At 46.7% G+C, this 26,966-nt stretch overlaps 1 protein-coding gene across 2 annotated transcripts in view; it reads left to right on the forward strand.

The window, feature by feature from the left end:
* LOXHD1 (lipoxygenase homology PLAT domains 1) overlaps positions 1-26,966 on the forward strand; it is a 149,544-nt gene that overhangs the window by 18,061 nt on the left and 104,517 nt on the right. For both annotated transcript variants that reach the window (XM_059139705.1, XM_059139706.1), the window contains exons 5-6: positions 17,953-18,051; positions 25,119-25,267. In XM_059139705.1, coding sequence (XP_058995688.1) covers positions 17,953-18,051; positions 25,119-25,267 — 248 coding nt within the window. The remainder of the gene's footprint in view (positions 1-17,952; positions 18,052-25,118; positions 25,268-26,966) is intronic.

Genomic DNA, 26,966 nt, shown 5'->3' on the forward strand with positions numbered 1-26,966 from the left:
ACATGGGGAGACAGGTTTTTGTGTCCCTTCCACCACTGGAGCCACTCACATCCCATCTTCAAGATTTTTGCTTTATACAAGTACAACAACTTCCTTTATTACTTACTTATTCTTCTTCTTAAGCTCACTTTTGACAACTTATCGTTGTCTTATAAGTGTATTTTAAAAAGAAAGTGCATATTGCTATCATAAAAAAGAACACTTGTTATCATTTGCTGTAAATATCAGGTATATATCAGCACGTATCAAAACAAATGCACGGGACGCCTGGGTGGCTCAGTTGGTTAAGCAGCTGCCTTCGGCTCAGGTCATGATCCCAGCGTCCTGGGATCGAGTCCCACATCGGGCTCCTTGCTCGGCAGGGAGCCTGCTTCTCCCTCTGCCTCTGCCTGCCATTCTGTCTGCCTGTGCTTGCTCTCTCCCCCCCCCCCCTGATAAATAAATAAAATCTTTAAAAAAAAAAAAAAAAACAAATGCACAACAGTAGATAACTCTCCTGGATCCCCATTAGCATCCCATGTGCTGCCAGTAGCGTGCGAAATGTATGCTGGGGAGCACTACCAGCCCTGTTCTGTGAGGAAGGGAAAGTAGAAATGGGAGGAGGGGAGGAAAGAAGGAGGGCTTGTAAGATGCATGGGCTCTCCTCTCCCTGAGTCCTGGCTTCATTCCGTCCCTACCATACTTCTGGGGGAGGCAAGGTGAAGGAGGGTGGGCAGGTGTTGGTTACGCAGATGAATTAACTGACGCTCAGAGAGGGGGTGATTCATCTAATATCAAACAGCCGACCACAGATGCAGCTGGCACTAGGATGCAGGGCTCCTAATTCTCAGAATAGGCTTCCTGCCTGTTCCCTGGGCAGGGCAATCAGACTGGTCCCTAAGAGATCAGGGCCTGAGGGCTCACAGCTAGGGCGCCTGGAGGGCAGGTGGACCAGTCTCCTGTAGTCACAGGGATCCCTTTCACCACGTGTGTCCGCACCGGTTGCTTCTCCGACCTTGGCTTGAATCCAGCCTTCTTGAGCGGTGGACAGCTCCCAATCACCGAGCTCAGCCATTCCAGTGCTAAATGGCACTGGTTGTCAGAAAGATCTGCCGGAAATTAAACCCCAGACAGCCTTGTCTGTTGCAGTCCACTGCCGACAAACGCCCTGTACGTCTTCCTGTCTGCCCTTCAGCTGTGTGAAGACAGGCTGCTCTTGGCCTCTCCTCTTGGGGCACATGTCCAGCCTGCCTCCCTGAGCAGTTCTGGTTTGCCAGTGCTCCCCGAGAATGGACCTCCTAGACGAGAACATAGTGTTCCAGATGGGGCCTCCCCAGAACAGAGTGCAGACGCCTCCCTGACTCCATCAACCTACTTCCTTTTTAAAACTATTACTACTGGGGCACCTGGGTGGCTCAGTGGGTTAAAGCCTCTGCCTTCGGCTCAAGTCATGATCCCAGGGTCCTGGGATCAAGCCCTGCATCGGGTTCTCTGCTCAGCAGGGAGCCTGCTTCCCTTCCTCTCTCTGTCTCTGCCTGCCTTTCTGCCTATTTGTGATCTCTGTCAAATAAATAAAAATAAAATCTTTAAAAAAAACTTACTATTGCAGTAAAACATACATGAAATTCATTATCTTAACCATTTTAAAATGTCTAATTCAGTGGCATTAAGTAAATTCACATTGTTGTGCGACCGTCACCACCATCCATCTCCAGAACTTCTTCATCTTCCCCAACTGAAACTGTCCCCATAAAATATTGGCTCCCTGTTCCCATTTCCTCTGCTCTACCTTCCATCTCTATAAATTTGACTACTTGATCTTATATACGTTGAATCGTAGACTATTTGTTCTTTCGTGACTGGTTTATTTTTCTTTAGTATAATGTCTTTAAGGTCTACCTTGTCACAACGTGTATGGGAACTTCATTTCTTTGTAGGGCTGAATAATAGTCCACTACATGCATAGACCCTGTTTTGTTTATCCATTCAGCTGTTGATGGACATTGGGGTTGTTTCTTTCTTCTGGCTATGGTAAATCATGCTATGAACGTTGGTATACAAATAGCTATTCAAATTCCTGCTTTCATTTCTTCTGGGTACAGACCCAGCAGTGGAATTACTGGCTCAGGCAGTAATTCTATGTTTAACTTTGTGAGGAATGGCCATACTGTTTTCTACAGCAGCTGCATCACTTCACATTCCCACTAACAATGCATGAGGGTCCCAGTTTCTGTATATACTCACCAGTGTTTTATTTTCTGGGTTTTTAAAAATAATAACCGTGACTAGTGATGTCGACCATCTCTTCTAGCGCTTATGGGTCACTTGTACATTTTCTTTGGAGAAACATCCCTTCAAGTCCTTTGCCCATTTTAAAATTGGGTTGTTTGCTTTCATTGCTGAGTTGTAGGGGTCCATCCAGAATGTATTTGTCGATATTAACCTCTGAGCTGGTACGATTGATTCACAAAGATTTTCTCCCATTCCGTGGGTTGCCTTTCATTCTGTTGAAAAGAGTTGTGTTGACGCATGAAAGCTTTTAATTTTTATGAAGTCCAATTTGTTATTTTTGCTTTTGTTGCCTGTGTTTTGACGTCACATCCAAGAAATTATCGCCAAACCCAATGTCAATGAAGATCTTGACCCATGTTTTCTTCTAAGAGTTTTATACTTTTACTGCTTACTTTTAGGCCATTGATCCATTATTAGTTAGTTTTTGTATACAGTAGGAAATAAGGGTCCAATTTTGGTGTTTTTGCATGTGGAGATCCAGTTTTCCTAGCATCATTTGTTGTAAAGACTGTCCCCTCCCCATTGAATGGTTTTGGCACCCTTGTCAATTATCATCTGACCATATACACAAGGGCTTATTTCTGGGTTCTCTATTCTGTTCATTGACCCAAATGTCTGCTCTTAAGTCACTGAACTGTTTTAATTATTGTAGCTTTGTAGGAAGTTTGGAAACCATGATGTGTAAGACTTCCAACCTTAGTGTTTTCTTTTAAGATTGTTTGGATATTCAGGCTCCCTTCATGTCCTGCTTCTTATAACCAATCCTGCCTTTCCATTAACCCAATATAACATGGTGACAATACACCACATTGACTTTTCAGTCAAAGGACTCTTACTCCCCTGGAAGAAAAGACAAGAATGCTGTCTCCACCCCAAGTCCTCAATTCTTGTCCAGGACTTCAAGGCTTCTGGAGAAACAACCTGGATTCTCCTGACTCATTCCCACGTGAGTCAGCAGGAGTGGGTGTCCTATTCTTGGCTGGCTCCCCTCCACATCTGAGCTGAATGGTCCAGGAGACTTCACACCTCCTGATTAATAATCTCAGACATACATACGTCCCATTAGGGAATTAGAAGTCATCTCTATGCTTAGAGTGGGTGTTAGGGGTCCTGGCATTCTTCTGGGGCCTGCAGAAGGCTGGCAGCCACTCGTTCAGCATGTCTGGATTGACTATCCCTGGGAATACAGTCTTGGCTATTGAATAGCTCCAGAACTATAGTGAATTTTCCATCCCTCCATCTGCCTCTTGGCATCTCCCCATTGCCATGGATGTCTGACACTCTTCCTAGAGGATTTCTGTCTAGAAAGGCTTCCCCCTCTTGACAGACCAGAACCCAGAGAGGCACAGTACCTGCCTTGACATCTGTACACTGAGGGCTGCTGGCCAGAATCTTAAAACAGTCTCCCAGGCCTTGAACTGAGGCATTGCTATTAGCAGTTGTCATGGGTCATGCCCCTTAACTCCCCAAGCTGCTCTTAAATGCTGGGTCTGGGGTAAGGATATGGTCCTGGCACTCCAGTTGCTTGCAATTCAGTATGAGCTACAGTATGAGCTACAGACTGCTACAGTATGAGCTACCCTCAAGGAGAGGGGAGGGCATCACATGGTTCAGAGCTCCATGTCTTGAGACATAAGGGTCCTAGGTTCAAATCCTCCAAATACTACCTTCTAGCCAGGTGACCTTTGGACAAAATATTTCTATAGTCTTGGGTCTTCATATGCATACACTGTACAAATCCACAGTGCCCCTAGGAGTTGAGATTTATTATTGTCCCCATTTTATACCTATATCAAGGTCAAGGTAAGGGTGCATAGACCACCTCCCACCTTGCCCTCTTATTCTTAGTCCTGGACCAGCAGCTCCCATTTCTCAACTTGTTTGCTCAGATTGTGTTGGCTCCAGTGTCTGGCAGACTGTGGATCTGAAAGCTGTTCTCTCCAGCACTCATAAACCATGAGGAAGTTTCAAGGGACCCATAGGAAATGGGTCTGAGGATGAGACATTCTCGCCCTGCCTGCTCTCTGATGGTGTCCTGGAAGCCAGACTGCTGACAGAGGTTTCTGGGGTTCATGCCCTGTCCTCTCAAGCCCCACAGGACCTAGGAGCCCTAGAGTCCTACTTGACTGCTGCCTGGAAGGGTTAACCTTGCTCCTAGACTTCTGCGTTGAGCCAGTTAGAGAGGAGACTGCAACAAAGCATATTTCAGGGTGAGAAGAAACATCAGAGCCAGTTCCTTCCCCCCAACCCGTGTGCTCTCCCTCGTCCTGTGCTTCACTTTCCAGCAAGGGGGCGGTGGGGGGGTAAAGCCCCCGGCTCTCTGGAAAGCACTGCCTGCTCCCTCGCCTTGGGTTCTCCCCCTTCAGACTCTGGAGAAATCGAAGTCTGTGCCACCCACAGAAGTGTTTTTTCAGGGGTTCCCCCAGCCCAGCTGCCCGCCAGGGATGTGTAGAGAATCTCACGGGCAGGGAGGAGGAACTTTTCAGCCTGCTCTCTGAGATTTAGACATGATCTGGCTAATTTATGGCCAGAAGAAGCCACTGTGGCTGTAGGGGTGGGTTGTAAGGTGTTTTAAGATGGATACACATCTCCAAGACTGCTGTTGTCCTCTTTGGGTGCTAACTGCTGGATATGAGTGTCTCTGGGTTCTCCAGCCAAGCTCAGTTTTCTCTGGGTTCTCCCCACCCGGTGATTTCATTCATATCTGCTAGCCTGGCCACTGGGACTCAGGGGCTTGAATGAGATTAGTAAGAAACAGGTTCATGTGTGTGTATGTGTGTGTGTGGTGGTTGGTGGGGGGGTCACATGTAGACCGTGTATGCAGACCAGCAGCAGAGGTAGGTGGAAAGAGATCTACCAGGGAATGGGGGCAGATAACTGGCTTCTAGTCTTGCCTTTCCATAACTAGGTGCCTTAGGTAGGTTACTGGTTCCCTCTAGACTGCTTCCTCATCTTACTAGAAGCTTGGACTAGATGTGCTCTGAGGTCCTTTGTAGCGCTGGCTTTCTTCTGGTGTTCTGCTAGCTCAATGGCTCCTTGTCTCCCCTCCCTGGCTCCCTCAATTCAGTCCCCAAACCTTGATGTTGTTACTTCCGGTGTGACATTCTTGGGACCCAGCACTCAGGTGCTATTGTGAGTACGGTGCAGAGTTTCACGGGCTGAGAGCACAGGGCTGCCCATCCCTCCCGCCGCAGGGCGGCTCAGGACACATCTCTGAGGCCGGAGTGGGCCAGACCTGATTAGGACAGACCCTGCCTGGCTTTCTCACTGCTAATATGATGTCACTTCCTGCTTTCCGGCCAAGTAATTGTCCTCAGCCCTCCCACCTTAAAAAGCACTGAGAAGATCACGTGGCTTAAATTAGTACTGAGCCCACACCGCATCACTCGGGGAAAGTTCTGCCAACTTGGCAATGCGACAGGCCTCCGAAGCCAAGAGCCGAGTTCCAGCTGGCCTGGGGGCTGTTCGCACCCCAGGGCTGTCAGAAAGCAGGCACAACAGCTCATCGATGTTTCAGACCCAGGCCTTGCAGGCAGCAGAGGAGGCCCTTGTCTTCAGAATGGCTGGGTCGTTCCAGCCAGAATGGCTGGCTTCAGAAAGTGGATCCTGCCCCTCCCCTTCTCCCAGCTGAGCCCGTACCCTAGGCTTCCTCTGGGACAACCCTTTCCTTAAGGAGGATTTATCTTCTTTAGTGTGTTAATAGTAAATGTGGCTGGAGCCGGTATTGTGCTATGCCCCAGAGAGACGAAAGGGCTGCTTGCAGAAGTAGCATCGGCTTGAGCAGGTGGGCCAGGAGCATGGGGGTGGCCGGGAGGTTGGGAGGCGTGGATGACCTTTTGTCCTGACTCCTAGTCTGGCTTCCTCCCTCCCCGCTCCCTCCTTTCTTCCTTTTCTTTTCTTCCTCTTTTTCTTCTCTTTCCTCCTCTTCCTCTTCTTTCCCCTTCCCTTCTTCCTTCTTTTCTTCTTCCTCTTCCTCCTCCCCTTCCTCCTCTCCTCCTCTTCCTCCTCCTCCCTCTCCTTCCTGTCCTTTTCCTCCTTCTTCTTGATGGAGCAAATGGGACAGGTAACGCTGGGCTGAAAGCTGCCCAGAGGCCAGGGAACAGGTAGAAATGGGATTGTGTTTGTCCGGCATAATCACTATTTCCACTCCCAGTGATTTCATCAGGCAAGTGGGTTATCATTTCATTACAGCCCACACGGTGCGGCACAGTGATTATCACACAGCTCCAGATGTGCACCCGGTCTTGGCAAGACTGTGCTGGGCATGGTGCCCACAGTGCATCAGAAGAAGGGATTGGACAAGAGAGGGATCGTGATTAACATTTTTGGGGCATGGGCAAATTTCGCTGACCTGAGGTGGGTAGTGATGGGCTTGCTAGAGACCGGCCCGGTGCAGAAGCAAACGCAGCACGCAAGCAGCCCGGCCGATGGATGCAGAAAGCGCCCATCATGGCGGCTCTGCCAAATAACCCAGCAGCCCCGACTTACTCCCACATTCTATCAACGATACCGATGAGCAATCAAATAATTGATTTAAAAATATAGCTCTCTGGGCGTGCCTGGGTGGCTCAGTGGGTTAAGCCGCTGCCTTGGCTCAGGTTGTGATCTCAGGGTGGTAGGATTGAGCCCCGCATTGGGCTCTCTGCTTAGCAGGGAGCCTGCTTCCCTCTCTCTCTCTGCCTGTCTCTCTGCCTACTTGTGATCTCTCTCTCTGTCAAATAAATAAATAAAATCTTTAAAAAAAAAATAGCTCTCTGGATCAGAAAGCACAAGAAACTATAAACCCTGGGTTCTAGCTCTGGCTTTGCCACCAGTAGTGATGAGACCCGGGGCAGAGCTCCATTCTGCTCCCATCTTCAGCTTCTTCCTCTGTAGTGGCTTCTGAGGGTCTTTTTAGGATTAACAGAGTGCATGCCTGAAGAGAGCAGGAGGGATCCAGGGCTAGCCCTCCTCCACGGGACAGAGGAAACTGGCTTTTGGTGTCCTCTCTTCTGCTGTGGATACTTCTTTCTCATCGCCCCCCCCCCCAATACTTAGCCTTCTTCTGCACAGTTCTCATCTCCCTGCTGTGAGCAAGGTCCCTGGACCCCTCATTCTCTGCCGTCCAGACCTGGCTCTGCCACTGCACTAGTTGGGTAGGGCAGGAGCAGATGTCTTAAGCTCTGTGCCTCTATCTCTTCATCTGTAAAATGGGGATAATGTGAATCCCCACTTCATAAAGTGGTTGAGCTGATTCATTGGGGGGAAGTGAACATAAAGACTTAATGCAATGCTGGCCGTAGAGTAACAGCTTCAGTAAATGACACCAGCATTGCGGTGATTGTACCTGTTACCCTCCTGATGTTTTCCCTTCTTCTTCCCCCACATCCAGGCTTATTATGACTCTGAGATGCTCAGATTCAAGATTATGGCCTCTCAGAGGCCCTCAAGTGCCAGGATCCCCTCTAGGATCCACCAGGCTCATCTAGACAACTGGAAATAGACTCATGACCTTGATTTCAGTGGAAGCCTGCAGGGAGAACCTCTCTTCCTCACACTTTTCCTTCTCCCTGATGTTTCCCCTTACCCCAGCTCACACATGATCCAGACCCCTCTGAGCTCTGTTTGGTGTGGATGCTGCCTGGGAGTCATTGTTCCTGCAAATCCTCTGGAGCTGGGCCTGGGCCCACAGACTCAGAGCTGTGAGGGTTTTGGGGTGGGGTGAGGAGCTGGGCCAGTCCTACAGCGCTCTCCTTCTCTGAACTTCACAGCAGCTCCCCGCCCACCCCATCTGCTCCCACCTAACATTGCAGAAAATCATCTCCGGAAAGAGTGGGAGGAAGAGAACTGTTTCCAGTGAGGAATATCAGAGAATTTCAGGACCGGAAGGGACCTTATCAACTCAACTCTTCCTCCATTTTTTAGAAGAGAAAACAGAAGCCTCAGGAAGTTAAGCCACTGGTTCTTGGTCACCCAGTTTGGGCAGAGCTAGTGGCCTGGGCTCCAGATGTCACCTTGTGCTCTTCCAATATCATTCAGGGTTTCAATGGGAACTTGTTGGGAATATTGTATGGTAGATCCTTTGCTCAGGGTAAATATGTACAGGTCTTTCTCTCTAGGAACTTAGAGACTAAAAAGAGACAGTCAAGCCAGTAAATAATCAGTGCAAAAAGATAGAATGTTCTAAATAAGGAATTACCTAGACCAGTGGATGCATAGATGAAGGAGGAATCAGGAGGGCTTCATAGAGGAGGCGATGCCCAATTGAGACTTCATAGTTGAGAAGGAGTTTGTTGGGCTTCCAAACAGAATGAAGTTTTCAAATAGGTGTTTATAATAACCTTTTTTTTTTTCCTTTTTGTAGAGAGCACTTTCTCAGATCTGCATTTTGTATGCATTAAAATTGGAACTTCTAATACAAACATTGCCTTGGCAATGATCCAGCTGTGGGTGACCATTCCAGCCACTATTGGTTTCCTGATGGACCCTTGCCCTGAGCTCCAAGTGTTGGCCAGAGTGGAGCAGGGTGTTAGAGAAAGGGTTCCCACCTACCTGGGCTGGATATCTATCTGGCGGGCCCCTGCCTCTGTCTTTTCTCTGCCTTAGTCCAGTTCTCAACCCTCCCTCTAGCCTCCCTGACCAGCAAGCTCAAAGGTTTCTGGTACCAAAGCCAGCTCAAGGGTAGAAGGGTGTCTATCAAGTGTGTAGATTTTCCTTAGGTGGGTCTTTCCGACTTGTGGTTCTCAACAGCTCCTTCTGGATTACACGACTTATTCAAGTGTTGGCTTTAGGTGACCTCAATTTTCAGTTTTCAATTACAAGGGAAGAAGCATGGCTATTGTAAAAATTGTCATATGTATAAATAAGCAAGAAAAAGATTCAAATCTTCCATAACCCCATTATCCCAAAATGATAATAGCTAATATTATCAGACACTCACTCAATGTCGCACATTGTTCTAATCACTCTCTATCTAATCTTCACAACATTGCCATGATGGATTTATTATTATTATTATTATTATTGTATTATTACTATTATTCCCATTTTCCTGGGGAAGCAAACTAAGTCACAGAGAAGTGATTTGCATAGAAGTGATGGACCCAAGAATAAACCCAGAGGCTTGAACTTAATTGCTGTGTAGGAGAGCCCTGGAGAGACTGCTATTAACATTTTGGCAAATTTCCTTCCTTTTCTTTTTTATGTATGAATGCATTAAACACTACCTACTGATCAATGGTACTATATTACAGTCAACTTTGTAAGCAGGTTTTACCACTTAATACTATATAATAACATTGAACAATCTTCTAACCCATTATTTAAAATGGTCGCATGGGTGAATATGATAATTTACCTCCGTGATTGCCCATTTCAGGTATTTTTAGGCTGCTCTCAATATTTTATTATTAACGATGCTGTGATATGCTGTGATAGACATCTTTATAGGTCATTTATGAACACAATTATTTCCTAGTGTAAATGAATTGTTATGCACAGGGATTGGGTTGTTCATTCAAGGGGCTTGTAGAATGGTAAGCCTTCTGACAGGTATTACTCTGCCCTCCAGGAAGGCTGTGTGGCATTCTGGTTCCTCCAGCAGGGGACGAGAAGTGCTGGTTTCCCAGCAGTGGAGTGGAGTCTGGGGTGGAAAGGGAAGAAATGGAGCCAAGATTGCTGGGGTGTGCAGGTGGAAGGGAAGGGTCTACTGCAGAGCAGTGGGAGCAGGAGCCGAGGAAGGTGAGTGTCTAAGGGACGTGTGCAAATGGCCCTCCAGGGCTTGGCAATGAATTGAATGAGGGTGTGAGCACATCGAGCTAAAAGGAGTGAAAGCCAACCTACTCCCGCCTTTTAGCCCCTGATAACAATAGGCTTACATCACAGTGTCTTAGGCAAATATACTAGCTGTCCGAGATTTGGCAGTGAAACAAGGGACGGAATGGTTTTTCTTGATTACCGCCCAGGAGCAACCGTTAATGACTAAGTGATATTTTAGTGTCCTTGTGTAACAGGACTCAGCATGGGCTTGAGCACGTGTTAGGAGCCAAAGAAGTGATACACGCCTGGAGAGTTCTGGAGGGGAGGACCTCGGGCTTCGGAGGTGGGTTTTATGTTCAACCTGGCCAGGTGGGCCACATGACAGCTGAGAGAGAACCTTCCTGCCCAGACCTCTTGAGGCCAAATCTGGGCTTCACTCTTTCCAGCTGTGGCAACTGGATTAGGTTTCTTAACCTGCTGCTTCCATTGCTTTCTCAGCAAGTGGTGACCACAGTAATAATATGGTCTGCCATTGTGAGGATGACAGGAGGAAGAGATGTGGCGGGCCCATGTCGGGCCTCCGTAAGCATCAGAGGCTCTTACTGCTTTGCTAAGTGCGTGTGTCCTTAGGGGCCGCAAGGTTGAGTGCATTATCGGGGAAAGCAGAGACGTTCCAGTTCTAACTGAAGAATCAGGTGAATCTGGGTGAGAGATGTGGACCTCTGGACCGGAGGGAAGGAAGAAGAAACTTTTGGAGACAGCAAGGGGCGTGGTAGACTCGAGGCTCTGGACCTGGCAGGACGTTCCCTGCTCAGTGGCTGTGGCCCAGCCCCCAGCACGGGATCCGCCGGGGTCTCCCGACACTCCTCCCCGCACCGGGACAGGCCTGAGTCAGGGGCTTTCCGTGGCTGGGGGAGAACATTCTGCTCATCCTAACTCCCGGGGCAGCCCCGCCGGTGTCTCTCACTCGGTTCCGTGTCCTCCTCCGCGGCGCGGGTGAGATCTCGCTTCTGCAGCGTCTGGCTCGGGCTGAGCGGAAGCGATGGGTGCCAGGGAGCAGCTGTGGACACCGGGGAGGGGAGGGTGCAGGGGGAGAGGGGGCCCAAGTCAAGTCCCGCCAGCCCCCGGCCACGGCTCGCCCCCTCTCACCCGCCCGAGGGAATGAAGCCGCGTTCTAACCACGCAGGACCCGAGAAGGCGCGAGGCTGCGGAGAGAAACGCGGGGCGTCAACTCAGCCGCGCTCCATTCATGATTCCCTGCTTCCTAAAAAAACGCGGGCCACGTGAGCTGCTGGGAGCCTCGGATCACGTTGGGTGTGGGATGGTCCCTTCCTTGGCAAGCGGGACCGAGGCTTCGTTTCCGGGCATTTGCTTGACTTCTGTCATCGGGAACGTGACGAGCAGCTCAGCGCGGCTCAGCACCGAGAACTGGGGGATCCGGCCCACTTGTGACTGTGCCTCCCCACACCCTCTTTCCCGGACGCCCAGGGTGGCTCTCTCAGATGTGTCCTGTCGCTGATGTGTGCTGACTGTTCCAGACAGAGCGCAGGCGAGGCTGTGGAGGCGGCTGGCGCACCAGGCACAGGCGGCAGCTCAGGCCTGCCAGGGCCTGCCTTTTCTGGAAGCCCACACAGGCAGCTTCCGGTTGGCCCACAGAGGACATGGTTCCTGTTTGGAGGGAGCAGGGCTGTGCCTCTGCCATGCAGGCTGCTGAGGAAAGAGGGGGCAAGCCTCGGCTGGTAGATCCCCTGGGCAGGGCAAGCAGGGCACAGACAACCCTGTGCTGTGGCCTTCAGGTGGCCACCTGTCTTTAAGCTGCAACAAATGCCATCCCTGTAGTACCCCAATGCAGTTCTGTTTGGCTCTGGAAGGTACCCTGGGATTATCTTAAGCTCTGGTGTGTTTCCCTTATCATATATTGTTCACATTAATCCTCAAACTACTTTGGCTTCTTTGAGCTCTCACTGATATTCAGGGAAAGGCAACCACTCTCTGAAACGTAGTGTTGCTGGGTTTGGATACACAGGTTGTGCACTGCACAACTGAGACTATGTAAGGAGACACTTTTCACATCATAGAGGTTGTAGGTTTGTGTATTTATTATGACAATTATCCAACAGATGGCAGTAAAGTGTCTTGAGGAAGGAAGCCTTTTTCTAATTTGTAGAAAGGCACCCTATGAACTAATGGTTACCCACTGAAAGGCCAGAGAGAAATCAGTTCAAGCGAGAACTGGCCAACTCTAGAACTGTCTTGGGCAACAAGTCCTGGGATCCATCACTAGGTCCTATTGGTCCCACGCTTGTTCAAGAAGGACAGTGAACTTGCCAGCCCCTCCTCCAACCTGACCTTCCACCTCTCTTTCCATCTCTGCTCCTTGTTCGCCCTCAACCAGGCTGGGAGCTGAAAGCGCAATGCCTGAGGTTGCAGAACTGATGCTTCCATCTGTCCCCACCTTGAGGACATTGCAACCTGGGCCCCTATTCTCCACTGCACTCAGAAACATTGAGCTCAGCCCAGTTACCCAGCATTGTAGGGGCAGGGAAAACTGGCCCTCCCTACCCACACTGGGCACAGGATATGTTCCTTCTGACCCCTTGCAGCCTGACAGGAAAAGGGTAACAGTTCCCCAGTCTTCAGAGCCTTGCACTGCTTAAGCTAGTGATCAGAGTGTGCTGTGCTCCCCCTGACCAGCAGCTGGCCCTGCCTGCACCAAGCAGCTCCTCTCCCATTCCAGGCCACCGAGTGGAAGGTTGCCTGCGGTCCCCTGCCTAGAAACACAGAACAGTGCCCAAAAGAAGGAGACCCCTTGGAGCAGCGGGTGGCCAACGTCAAACAGGATGTGGGCCGACTACGTGTAGTTTTGCGAGGACCTGGAGCTAACAAAGATTTTTTACACTTTTTAACGGTTGAAAAGAAATCAAACAAGTATAATATCTGATGACACAGGAGAGTCCTAAGAAGTGCCAACATCCGTATCCATAAATAAAGTTTATTGGCACAAGGCCACGCCCATTTGCTTACGTAGTTTTACGCCGTGGGCCGCGCCTGCACCAGAGCATCCCCTTATCCCCGTCATCTCTGTGGGTGGTTGCAGGTCAGCCCGCCTCCAGAATGCAGGCTCCTTTTTTTTTTTTTTTAAATATTTATTTATTTATTTATTTATTTGACAGAGACACAGCAAGAGAGGGAACACAAGCAGGGGGTGGGAGAGAGAGAAGCAGCCCCCCCCCGCTAAGCCGGGATCCGTACTGGGGGTTCGATCCCAGGACCCTGGGATCATGACCTGAGCGAAAGGCAGAGGCTCAACCACTGAGCCACCCAGGCACTCCGGAGGCTCCTCTTTGTGACCAGGGATCAGAAGGCGGGTAGTAGTAGCTTTCAGTGTCCTGGAGCCTGCGTCGTTCTCCTCACGGGGTCCTGACGCCGGCGTTTGTCCTCTCGCATCCGCTCCAGAGGGGTGAGTCCGGGACGGGAAGGAATGCTGAGGGAGGGAGCCCGCTTTCCCACCGTTTTTATTACAGCGGATTATTGCAGTTCTCGTAACATCGTTCGTTATTGCTGGTCGACTCTCACTAGGCCTAATGTAGAAGTTAAACTGTATCCCAGTATGTCTAGGAGTAAATAGGAAATATCCTAGTTTCTGTAGGGTTGGCTGCCCGCCAGGGTGGCAGGCATCCGCTGGGGTCTCCGTGGTAGCCCCGCAGGTAAGGGGCAGGGGACTACCCTATGGCCCATGGCTGCTTTCATGATACTCCTGCAGGGCGGAGTCCTTGCAGTAGAGACCAGATGGCCTAGAAGGCCTTAAATATTTACTATCTGGCAATTTACAGAAAAAAAAATTGCCTACACATGGCATAGAGAATGAGAGGCCATGTCGCATTCTAGAAAGAGCCCTGGCTTCAGAGACAAGAGCCCTGGCTTTGAGGCCCCTCTTGCATCATTTAGCAGCTGTGTGTCCCTGGACAAGGAGCCTGGCCCCCTGAGCCTCTGTTTCGCTGTCTGTAAATGAGAACGGCAAGAGTATCTGTCCTGCCCATATCGTGTGGCCATTGTATGGTTCCAATGACATCAAGAACATGCAGGGGCCTCGTGAGCCGCAAGGCCTGCATGACCGTTGAGTATCACTTGCCCTGAGCAAGGGGGCCAGCCCTGGCCATCCTGTTAGAACTCTTTGCTCTCATCTGCTTTCTCTGACCCCCGAGTTGTTTCCTCCTGGCCTCTGGGGCAGGGATTTTTGCAGGGCTGGGACTTTCCCTCTGGCCGGTCCTTTCACCAGGATGAGCATTTTGCTTTCACACGGACCATCAGATCTAAGGGGTGAATTCAACATATACAAACCCGCTTGTGACCAGAATGGCATGTTTGTGCTCATTGAAATTCTGGTCACGGGATCCTGGGGGGCTCTCATGACCACTTGGGAGGAAGGCTTGATGCACTGTGCTGACAGTGTGCCAGCCATGAGAGAATGAAGCCTTGCTTTTAGCCCGTCTTGCTCTTTCAACAATATACGCACTTGATCACAATTTACGGTTGGCGCGGGGCCCTGGGCCTTGTTTGGAAAAACGGCGCATCAGATAAGATGGGGTTCTGCTTGCAGAGGAAATGTGGAAGAAAAGCAGGGAGAACAGTAATATAATCAGCCTCATTGTCCATCTTCAGGGCCCTTTAAAGAGCAGTTTTCTGAGGTGGGCCTGCCCCCCTGATGCCGCTCGCACCCCCTCTCCAGCATGATAGGAGGTCGTCTGGCACACGGGCATTCTTCCCTTCACCCAGTCAGCTACATGGGGACCCAGGGCCCCATCTTGCCATAGAGAGTTCTGCAGAGGTTAGAGAACAGTCCAGCCTAATTCCAGAACTGACATTCTCCTGCATTCTCTTCATCTGATTTTTGACCCCTGGGCTTGGGCGCCTTGTTGACCTCAGCTGGAAAGTTCTGGAAGCTCCTTCCACCCTTGTCTCTTTTGTTGCCTCAAGTGCTACTTCTCTGGACTTTCCTGGGACAGGGATGCTGTGTGTTCCCAGAGCCCTGTGTGGGATCCTGCTCCCCAGGCCTGTGTACACCAGCCTGTGACTCCTCCCCTGCTGAGAGGCTCCCCCCGCCCCCATCTCTTGGCTTCCCTCTCTCGTCTGCAGGCTGCCTTGCCTGGTCAGATGTCAAGGACTTGCAGACTGAAAGGACCCTTAGTGTTCTCACATTCTCTCACCTCTGGCTTTTTCTTTATAGGCTCCCTGACAGATGGCTCTCCACCAGTGTGTTTGTCACAAAGTGACTGCTGAGATGTCTCTAGGGATGGGAAACTCACTCTCCCAAGGGCATTCCATGCCTTTGTTGGACAGCCCTAGCTACTAGAAAACGTTTCTTTAGGTGAGCTATAATATCCTTTTTTATAATTCAAGTGCTAAGTCCAATTCTGCCTTCTGGAATGATGCAGAATGTCTGCTGCTCCTCCCCCAAGGGCTCCCCAGCCCCCCTCATCCTTTCCTCCTGCTGTGCTGCGCCCAGTTCTTTCTGGAGTCCCGTTGCCCTCTCTGACTGCATGATGCTCAGCAGTGGCCTTTAGGTCCTCCCCAGGCCCCCACTTCATCCTGGCATCCCTGGTTGGGGACAAACAAATGGAGGGTCTTCCCTCTCTTGTTTTGGATCTCACCGAGTGAGGTTTGAGGACAGAATTGCTCCCTCCTGGCTCAGGTTCTCACAGGTTTAAAGATTAGCCTTCCAGGCTGTGTCTAAGTGGGGGTGTCTCTCTGTGTGCCTTGCAACACTCTACATTGTGTCATCTCTAGATGGCAGCTGCTGGGCAGGATTCAAGATAGGGACTGGGGGAAATGAAGTTTTCTCATTATCTCCCCTACCTCACTCCTTTGTCCTGAGTTACTTCCCTGGGACTTTGAGCTTTAGGAAATGCCAATCAAGTTGCTTTCCAACATACTTGGTGAGATTCTAGTATTGCCCAGTACTAGGCTAGGGGCTGTTTGGGGGGGGGGGGCTATGCATGAGAAGGAGGTCCTGCCCAGACCTTTTTTAAGTTCTTCAAGAACTTGAAAGCCACACCTGCAGAAAACAGCAATAAATAGATGGTGAACTTAGAAATCATTGACACAGACAATATGGCAGAGCCCAGGAATGCAGAGGAGAACGCCCCTGGGGGCTAGGACATCAAGGAAGGCCCTAGGGAGGAGGTGGGTGGGCAGAGGGTCTGGAACTCTGGGCCTCAATTAAAACAGTTCAAACTTATTTTTATTGAGGTATAATTGACATAAAACATTATATTAGTTTCAGGTATACAAAATAATGATTTGCTCTGTGTATATATTGAGAAATGAGCATTGCAAAAAGTCTGGTTAACATCCATCACCACATATAATTATACATTTTTTTCCTTGTGATGAGAACTTTTAAGATCTACTCTCTCAGCACCTTTCAGATAGGCAATACTATTAACTATAGTTGCCATGTTGTACATTACAGATCATGATTTATCTTACAACCGGAAGTTTGCACCTTTCAACCCTCTTAGCCCATTTCATATACCTCCTATGCCCCAATTTTGGCAACCACCAATCCGTTGTCCATATCTTTGGCTTTGGGGTTGTTTGCCTTTGTTTAGAGGATTTTTAGGGGTATTTTTGTTTTTTTTCTTGTTGTTTGTTTTTTCGGATTCCACGTTATCAGTGGAATCATGCTGCATATGTCTTTCTGTGACTGGCTTATTTTAGTTAGCATAATACCCTCAAGTTCTATTCATGTTATTACAAATGTCAAGATTCCCTTCTTTTTCATGGCTATATAATATTCCTGTATGTGTGTGATTGTCTGTCTGTCTTTCTTTATCTCTCCTTCCATTGATGGACACTTAGGTTTTTTTCCCTGGTCTTGGCTGTTGTAAATAATGCTGCATTAGACATGGGGATACAGATATCTTTTAGAGTTAATGGAACAAATCTAATTCTTATCAACTTCACATCTTGCGCACAAGAAATCTGAACAAAATTCTGCTACATAAAATATAAAAAGTCACTGAAGGAAGGGGAAAGGGTTGGGAAAATTGCCCCAGCCCTTAGAATGGTTAACACCCAAAGAGAGTCTAGAGGAGTTTTCCTTCCTGCACAGCACAGCAACCCCTGTCCTTTGCTCCCCATTCTAAGGCAGCTCCAGTTGGGGAGACCTAGGTAGAGCTCAGCCTTTTGTCTAATTTACATTGAGCCCATCCCCCTCACAAGGCCATGGCCGGGGCTGAGGCATTTGGGGATTACAGTGCATGGGGTTCTGTGAATGGGGGAAAGATACGGGAAACCATATAGATCTTTAAGTGAGGTAACTACTAGGCATGCATTTGCTGCTACTCTTGGTGCCTCTAGTCTTTGAGTTGGTTATGGTCCTGACAATTTACATATAAATTCGATTTTCATTCACAGAATTTATTTTCCCCAGTGCATTTTTACACTGTGATGAAATGTGGTAACAGATCGGAGAGGGCAGAGTAGATGGGCAGTGGGCCCAGTAAGAAGCAGTTCGATATCCAGGGGAGATCAGCTGGTGGTCTGGTTCAGTGAGGCATCTGGATTGGGACTGATTCATGTGTCCCAAGGCAGCATGTTAGTAGATGAAAACAGAAGTTCCGTCTACCTGATGTATGCTGTGTATACCATTTAGCAATGACCATTTGACTTTTTTCTTCAGCTTTATTGAGATATAACTGACATGTAATATTGACTAAGTTTAAGGTGTGTGGTGCACTAACTTGACACACATATATCCTGGCAATGACAATTTGGAACCAATGTCAAGCAGCTCATTTCTTGCTGTGTTCTTGACAGCAATGGTGACACTTCAGGCTGTGTTGGAGGGATGGGTAGGTGGTGTGGTAGCTACCTTGGGGCCTTTACTCTTCTCTCTTCAGGATCCTAAGAAGCTGAGGCTTTCTCTGTCCTCATTTCCAGGGAACAAGTATGAAGTCAAGGTGTACACTGGTGATGTCATTGGTGCGGGGACTGATGCTGATGTCTTCATCAATATCTTTGGAGAGTATGGAGACACAGGTAATGGATTTGAAATCCTTTCTTCCCAAGCTGTGCCCAGTTCTGCTTCTTAGGTGGGCTTTTCCCCCCACGCCTGGCAGAGGAAGGCTGCTCCAGTCTCCTCTCTTGAGCTGCAATTTTCTTTGTGGTTGTCCATGGCCTTCTGTGCAGCAGGTGCCCATCTTATAAAATCTATATGTGTGACTATGATGTGTTTTCAGAATACGGTGTTGGGTTTGGGGTCTATTTAAACTTGTCCTTCATCCTAGATGATGAACAGACCCAAGCTTTACATCAGCAAATAACTCATTCTCACTTTATCTCCTTAAGCTCCATGGCCATCTTGTGTTATATTTTGAACGTGGCTGGGCATGGCCTGATTCAGTGCAGTGGTTTGGTGCAGAGTAGAACGGGGCCAGGGATAGATCATTAGACTTGTCTTCGTAAGTGAACCAAGAACTGAGGACACAAGCATGGCCACAGGTGTTGGGAGGACATTCAGGCCAATAGAACTGAGACAGGTGGTTCTCTCCTGCTTCCTCCAAATTACTGAAATAACGTAGGAGTCAGAAAAGCTATTGAGATCTGAATTTTGGATGTGATATATTAAAGAATTCAAAATGCATTGCTGAGCTTAAGAAGAAAAAGAGAAATCTTCAGGTTCCAGAAATGAAGAGGGAACTCAAAACCAGAGTATTAGGTACGAAGGAAGGAGGGGGCTTTCATGTTCAACAATCTACAGGATAGATTTTCATACCTGTTGGGGGCCAGAAAATAAGATTGTGTCCTGCAAGATAGGCCAAATTAGAACCACAGGTAAAGTCAGGAGTCCTGAAGGTTCACAGGAACATCTTCAGTGAAAAAACAGGCCAGGAAATGTTTGCTCATCAGTACAATAACCTTATCTCTGCAAGGGCTCTAGATTAAAAAGACAGAGTTGTTGAGAAATTGATACATTCTGCTTACACTTCTGTGGACTTAATGTCTGATTTTACATTGCAAATATGATTTGGGGACCCTTCCTCCCCCAGGCTCAGAAAATTGGTTCCACATCAGTAATACCCTTGGTGCTTTCAGAAGCATTTGCAAGACCACATGAGATTCCCAAAGATAATGTACTAGAGATGAGTTCACTTTCCAAAACTACAAAATACTCAAGGACATAACCCCCATGACTAAACATCAGTGGACACAACAGTCAACAATGTTAAATGCTCAAGAATTTCAGACACTAGAGTAATCTGAGAAAAGCTATAGTTTAAACATGTTTAAATGGACTACATATATGAACAAAACAATTGAAGAAAATAAGAAGACACCATGAAAAGCATAGAAAAAAAATATAGGACCTGAAAATATAGTTACTAAATATAAACCCTTAATGCATGTGTTGAACATCACAATTATAAACCACTGAATAGAGACTTCTGAATTATAAAATAAATATGAGCAAAATACTCGGAGAAGAGACATGAAGAGTTGGAAAATACAAATGAGAGGTCATGATTCATGGAGGACAGAATAAGTTCTGAGAGACGCTGAGCAGGAATTCCAATAAAGAACAGAACGGGTGAAAGGAAATATTTGAAAAGATAATGGCTGAAACTTCTTCAAAATTGAGCAAAGTTATGAATTTTCAAATTAAAGTAACAGAAGGAGTCACTGAGCAGGGTAAAAGAAAAACAAATCCACATTTAGATACATTGTGGTGAATCCAAAGGCAAAGAGAAAGATCTTAAAGGTAACCAGATTTGGGCACCTGGGTGGCTCAGTGGGCTAAGCCTCTGCCTTCAGTTCAGGTCATTATCTCAGGGTCCTGGAATCGAGTCCCGCATCGGGCTCTCTGCTCAGCAGGGAGCCAGCTTTCCGTCCTCCCTCTCTGCCTGCCTCTCTGTCTACTTGTGATCTCTCTATCTCAGTCAAATAAATAAAATCTTTAACAAAAAAAAAAAGGTAACGAGATTTGACAGATTATCTTCTACAAAACCAATTAGATTGGTAGCAAATTCCTCTCAGCTAACTATACAAGGTGATAAATTCATGGAATGATCACTTTAATGTTCTGAGCAAGAATATATATCAGTCTAGAATCCTGTGTCCAGCTAGGCTTTCAGTAATTCCAGAGTGAGGACAGAATTAGTGAATTGCCATACAAGCAAAGAGAAATAGTGTTTACCACTCATAGATCTATACTTAAACAGCCACTGAAGAATATATTTTTAAGAAAAAGGAAATCATACCCACAAGAAAGGGGATGCAAGAAAGAAATAGAGTAAAAGTATTGATATTGATGTAACAAATTTAAGCAAGTATTAGTAAGTAGTACTAATAATGATTATCACCAGGGCATGAGAAAATGTGGACCCGAACTGCTAGAACACAATAATCTTTGAGAAGGAGGGTAGATAATGAAAGTTACAACATAATTATGTTCTTGGTCACAGCTCATCCTCAAGTGATAGGAGACTAGAGGTATTGGTGAACTTCAGACTTCAGTAAGTTAAGTGTGCATATTAAAATTGTAAAAATAATCCTCCCCCCAATAAGAAACTTAGAACTTCTAAACCAATAGAGGGAATAAAAGGGAATAAAACCTCAATTGATCCGCTAGAAGGCAGGAAACAAGGAAAGAGAAGCAAAGGAAAAACATGTAAAATAAATAAAAATAATGATAAAAAATAAAATAAATGTACAGATAGTCACAATAAATAGAAATAAACTAAACTCATCAGTTAAAAGATAGGTATTCTTATATTAAATGAAAGAAATAAAATCCAGCTTAAACATGGGATGCAGAAGGGCTGAAAATAAGTAGAATACAATGAAATATATCAGGAGCATATCAACAACACAGAAGAAGGTGGCATAGCTGTATTGTTATCTATAAAATTAAACTTTAAGACAAAAATATTTTGTTAGAAATAAAAATATATCAGACAATGAAGAAAGGAACAATTAACCTGGAAGATGTCATCATTCTGAAGGAATATAAATTTTACAAGATGTTCCCAAAACACCAGAAGCGAAAAGAAACAAAACTCTTGAAGAAACTTGACAAGTACATAATTACAGTGGAAGATTTTAATAAACCATTCTCAATAATTGATAAATCATATGAGTAAAAATTTAGCATGGGTGTAGAAGATTTTTACTACACAGTTTATAAGCCTGATCTACTGGAACGACGCAGATTCCTGCGTCCAGCTGGTAGAGGATACACGTTCTTCTCAAGCATATAATGACTGCGTACTAAAACCACAAAGCAAATCAACAAACTGAAATTAGTTAGTAAGGTAGACTCAACATTCACATTCCTTGATCATAGTCAATAAAATTAGAAGAAACGCCAACCTCTCACACCACTTAGAAACAAACTTTAATTTTCATAAAAAATAATAATCATCTAAAAAATCCAGGATGATTTACGAATCATTAGAACCAATGGGAAAGAAGGTTTAGTAAAGGTTATGGATTCAAGATTAATTTACAAATTTTAATAAAAACAATAAGCAAACATTTAATTTAAAAATACATGATTCACAATATCAATTACAAGGTGCCTAAGAAAAACTCCAACACAAGAGCTTTCTGGAAATTTGAGGATATCCAAGAATATTTAAATGGAGAAATGCGCTATAGAATCCCAAATTCATTAAGAACTCATTTTTCCCAGATTATCCTATAAATGCAATTCAATTTCAGTCACATTTCTGAAAGGCAATATCCTGCAGCTTAAGCTGATAATAAAATTCCCATCCATAAAGGTCTAACTATTGTGAAGACTATTTTGAATAATGAAAATAATATTAATAAGTGGGGATATTTACCCTGCTGGATAAATAGAAATTTAGAGATACCACAGATCTCTAAAAACTAAAACAGTGTGGTATTGATAGAAGGAGAAACAAAGAAAAATCAGTGAAACAGAACAGAGTCTAGAAACACACATAGAGGTAGTGTTATAAATCAGAAAGGAAGGATGAGCTATTCAAATATCGGTGTGCAAACAATTGCTTTACCATATGAGAAAAGATAAAATTAGATCTTTTTACCTTTTACCATACACAAAAATAACTTCCAGATGGGCTGATGACTTAAATGTGGAAAAGCAACACTCTTGAGATTTTTAGAAGAAACTTTAAGTGTGTCGTTTGAATTTGAACTTAAGATGGAGTTTCTTGAACAATTCACTAAAAGCACAAATAACAAAGGAAAATATTGATAAAGTCCACTAAAACTAGAAAAATATCTATGTGATGAAAGACACCATAGGCAGAGGAGAGATGATAAAAAAACATAGTAAAGTATATGAACAGAAAAAAACTACAGAAGAGCCAGTCTTAGTGACCAACATACATGGGTTGTTTAGATCTCTCTCAGCAATGTACATGTTTAATCTCTCCAAATAATCAAGAGAATATAAATTAAGATCACAACGAAATACCATTGTATACATACTGAAATAGAATTTTCAAATATATATGTTAAGGATGATGTGGAGGATGGGAGCCTCATCACTGCTGGTGGTAATCACTGTGGAGCTCCCATCTTGGAGGGCAATTTTACAGTAATACCTAACACACCGGAGGGGAGCACACCCAGGACCCAGCGACTCTTTGTACCTACTCAGAGCACATGTCACAGATGGGCAGCAGAATGCAGATATGGAAGAGCCCATGTTAGTGTTGTTCACAGTGGCAAAAAAACTAGGCACAACCTCAACGAGGCTGCCCGACTCCCAGCCTTCCACAGGTGGAAGCATGACAGGGCTGTCTCTGTTCGATGACTATCACACAGCAGTTACACAAATGAACTCAAGTTGCTAGCATCAACAGGGTGACCTGAAAAGCCTAGTATTAACTGAGAGGAAAGTCAGTTGTATGCAGCATGACAGGGATGATGATATAATGGTGAGGGGGGAAATGGTAGCAACTCCATCATGAACACAGCACCTGCATGGGCAGCCACATCGTGGAGACCCATTCAGCTCATCCTCCCAGCGGACCCTAGACAGTGGGGCCATTTGCATCCCCAGTGTGTGGATGACGACCTTGATACAGAGATGTGCACTGGGGTGTTTTTCTTGTAAATTCTAAAACATGCAAAGAAATACATTTTTTTTGTATGAAGACATCACGTGCACACCAAAACCCATGGAGACGATCAGGTGATGGTGTTTATTCACAGGAGGGAGTAAGAGAGTGGGGTGCCTGGTGAGACTTTAGACCTACCTGTCATCTCTTCTTTAAAGAAGAGAAAGGTCTGCAGTGCCTGGGTGGCCCAGTGGGTTAAGCCTCTGCCTTCGGCTCAGGTCATGATCTCAGGGTCTTGGGACCAAGGCCCGCATCAGGCACTCTGCTCAGCGGGGAGTCTGCTTCCCTCTCTCTCTCTGCCTGCCTCTCTGCCTACTTGTGATATCTCTCTCTGTCAAATAAATAAATAAAATTTTTTTAAAAAGAGAGAGAGAGAAAGGTCTGGTGTGCCTGGGTGGCTCAGTGGCTTAAAGCCTCTGCCTTCGGCTCAGGTCATGACCTCAGGGTCCTGGGATTGAGCCCTGCATTGGGCTCTTTGCTCGGCAGGAAGCCTGCTTCCCCCTCTCTCTCTGCCTGCCTCTCTGCCTACTTGTGATCTCTGTCTGTCAAATGAATAAATAAAATCTTAAAAAACATTTAAAAATTAAAAAAAAATTAAGGTCTAAGCCAATTAGGCAGAGTGTTAGCACCTGTTCTGCCTTTGAAATCTGGTGGTGGGTGTATGGGTGTCTTACACTACTTTTCTATATGTTTGAATTGTTGCAGTTCAAAATGTAGAAAGATGCAAGGAAATTAAATTTTAGAAAGGAAAGCAGGGGCTCCTGGGTGGCTCAGTCAGTTAAGTATCTGCCTTCGGCTCAGGTCGTGATCCCAGGATCCTGGGATTGAGGTCCACATCAGATTCCCTGCTTGGCGGAGAACCTGCTTCTCCCTCTCCCTCTACCTGTTGCTCCCCTACTTGTGCTCTCTATTTCTCTGTCAAATAAATTAATAGTCTTAGAAAGGAAGAAAGAAAGGAAGGAAGGAAATGGATGGCATCAGCATCTTACGTGGGCTTATGTGGGCTATAAGTGTTAATATGGCTTGCAAACTTCAGGACATAATACTGGAAAACTGCAAAGTAGGAAGAAAAGGTTAGAATGGATCTTAATGATCCATGATCATTTGTGTGACTTCTGGTGTGTTATCTGGCTTCTCTAAGCCTTTTTCTTCACCCACAAGATAGCATTAACAATACCCCTCTTAGATTGTGGTGACAAATAGAAAAGAAAAAAAAAATCTTTGTGGAACTAGAGTGTCTGATGGTAGCTGTCATCATTGGTTTCCAGAAAAGGAGACAGGCCTAATGGGGGCTCTTGGCAGTCAGGGGTCCAGCACAGCCTGTGCTCCCACAGCTGTGCTCCCAGTTCAAAGACAAGAGGCTGGTACAAGACAGACAGGACCTCAGCTCTCAGGATGGAGGTATACCTGGGTTTACCAGGATGGGAACTCCAGACTAAAACAGAAAGCATAAGCCCAGTTATGGACCTGGGCACAAGCCCCGTGCAGGGCACGTTTCTGCCTTGACTGGAGGTTGGAGGGATTTAGAGTCTGGAGATCTCAGGATAAAGGTCTCTGTGTTGACTTCTTAAAAAAATTTAACAGGGGCGCCTGGGTGGCTCAGTGGGTTAAAGCCTCTGCCTTCAGCTCAGGTCATGATCTCAGGGTCCTGAGATAGAGCCCCACATCGGGCTCTCTGCTCAGCAGAGAGCCTGCTTTCCCCCCTCTTCTCTCTCCACCTGCCTCTCTGCCTACTTGTGATCTCTCTCTCTGTCAAATAAATAAATAAAATCTTCAAAAGAAAAATGTAACATTATCGTTTGAGTGACTTTAGGTTCAGAGCAAAATGGAGTGGAAGTACAAAAAGTACCTACGTACCCCTGTCCCCCCCTCCTACCGCCTCCCACCATGTTGACTTTTGAGACCACCCTCCAGTGGGCCGATGATTAAGCTTAGAAGTGGGTTTTTCCTCTTCCTCTGGTCTCCTTTGTAAGTTTCTTACATGTGTGTTTACAGGGGAGCGTCGGCTGGAAAATGAAAAGGACAACTTTGAAAGGGGGGCTGAAGACAAGTTCATGCTAGATGCTCCAGATCTGGGGCAGCTGATGAAGATCAATGTTGGCCACAACAACAAGGGTGGGTCTGCAGGTTGGTTCCTGTCCAAGGTAGGTTCAGTGGGCTGTCTGTTTTCCCTGTTGCCTGGGAGGGGGAGTTCTGGCTCTTCGGGGGGCCTATTTCAGCCCTAACCTCCTTCTCTTGGTCTGTCTCCACTCTTCTGCCTAAGCCTGCTGGCCAACCATGCTGCCCGACTCCCAGCCTCCCAGACCCTGTGCATGTTACCACCTTCTCCGAAAGCCTGGGGCTCCCATCCCAAAGTAGCCAGGGCCTGATCGCCCTTCAAGACTCAAGCTCTCCCTGACTCCGGCCCACCAGAACCTCTCCCTCCCAAGAATGTTTATAACCCTGCCTGCTTAGGGCATTCATCAGACCCTAAGTTTTCTTGTGATTTATCTTGGGCTCTTGCCATGCCACATCTGCATTTTGGTGCCTCCTAATCTTACCAACCCAAGAGAAAGGTGTGAATCCAGAAGAAAACCAAAAGACATCTGAGATGCTAACACATATCCGGTTCAAAGTTTGTGGGGAGAGCTCATGCCCCTGGTTCTCTCTTGCCTTGCCCTGATTTTGAAGGCAAGACCCCTCAGACTCCCTCTCAGCCTGGTGCTCATTATAATCCCTTCTAGCAAACTCTTGGCTGCAATTTTAAACCTACAGCAGATTAGAGAGACAAAGAGTCATTGTACTACGTAGGGCTATTGAGGACTACAGTGGGGACTCAGAAGATATGGGCTACCAGCTCTTTGCATATATTCCCTTTCGTGAGGCTATCGGTATATTTCAGAACATTGCAGAATGATAGGGAAAGGTTATTGTAGAATATATATTTGAAAAATATTTTGAGAAAGATCTTATTGCTTCAAAAAGAAACCACTCAGATTTATAACAATTTGACTACAGAGAATGAGGCTGCCTAATAGCTGGGGTTTTGTTAGTGTTTAACTTCATTACCTTCTTATGTCAGCAGAGCAGCGCTACGTAACTGGGGCTTCTTTTTCGCATCTCACACAAAATCCAGATGTTGTCAGCTCGGGCCTGGTGCAGCTGCTTTTAGGCCCCTGCTCTCTTGCTGTGTCACTATCCTGGGCACTGTGGCTTTCATCCCTGAACTACTCCCCACTTGTTGCCTCATGATCACATGATGGCTGCTGAACCTCTAGCCATCTTATCTGTGCTCCAGGCAGGAAAAAACGGGAAAAACCAAAGGAGAAAACCATTTTCTTTTTTTCTGGTAAGCATTGCTTTATTTTGAGAGACACACTGCCCTCCTTGGGCTTTCTGCCTGCATTTCATGGGCCAGAAATGAGTCGTGTGGCCGCTCTAGCTACAGCAGAAAGTAGGACAAGTGGCTGGCTTTCCATTCTTTGTAGCAGAAGTAGGCTAAGAAGAAGGTGCTTGGGAAAGGGCTGAGTGAGCATCCTCGCATGTCTGCCACACTCCTCCTGACTAGGCTGGATAGTTCCCGAGGGTACCACCCCGGCTCTTGGCCTGGCTTGGGGCACGAGTTGGTGAAGTGAGGGGTGCCAAGGTTCCTTTGGGAAGAAGGGGGCTTGCCTGGCCCTAAGAGTAGCCAGCCTGGTGCTGAACAGGGTTCCAGGAGGCTAAATGCTGTTTGGATTGGAGAAGAAATGAGGCAGGAGTCCAGAACCCTAAGTAGCCTGGACAGGCAGAGTTGTGTCTTCAGGGAGGAGAAGGGAGAGGAGGCAGGGGTGGGGGTGGGGTGGCACACAGAGCGGGTACCTCAAA

The sequence above is a fragment of the Mustela lutreola genome, chromosome 11, assembly GCF_030435805.1.
Source record: "Mustela lutreola isolate mMusLut2 chromosome 11, mMusLut2.pri, whole genome shotgun sequence".
In the NCBI taxonomy this organism is placed as follows: domain Eukaryota; kingdom Metazoa; phylum Chordata; class Mammalia; order Carnivora; family Mustelidae; genus Mustela; species Mustela lutreola.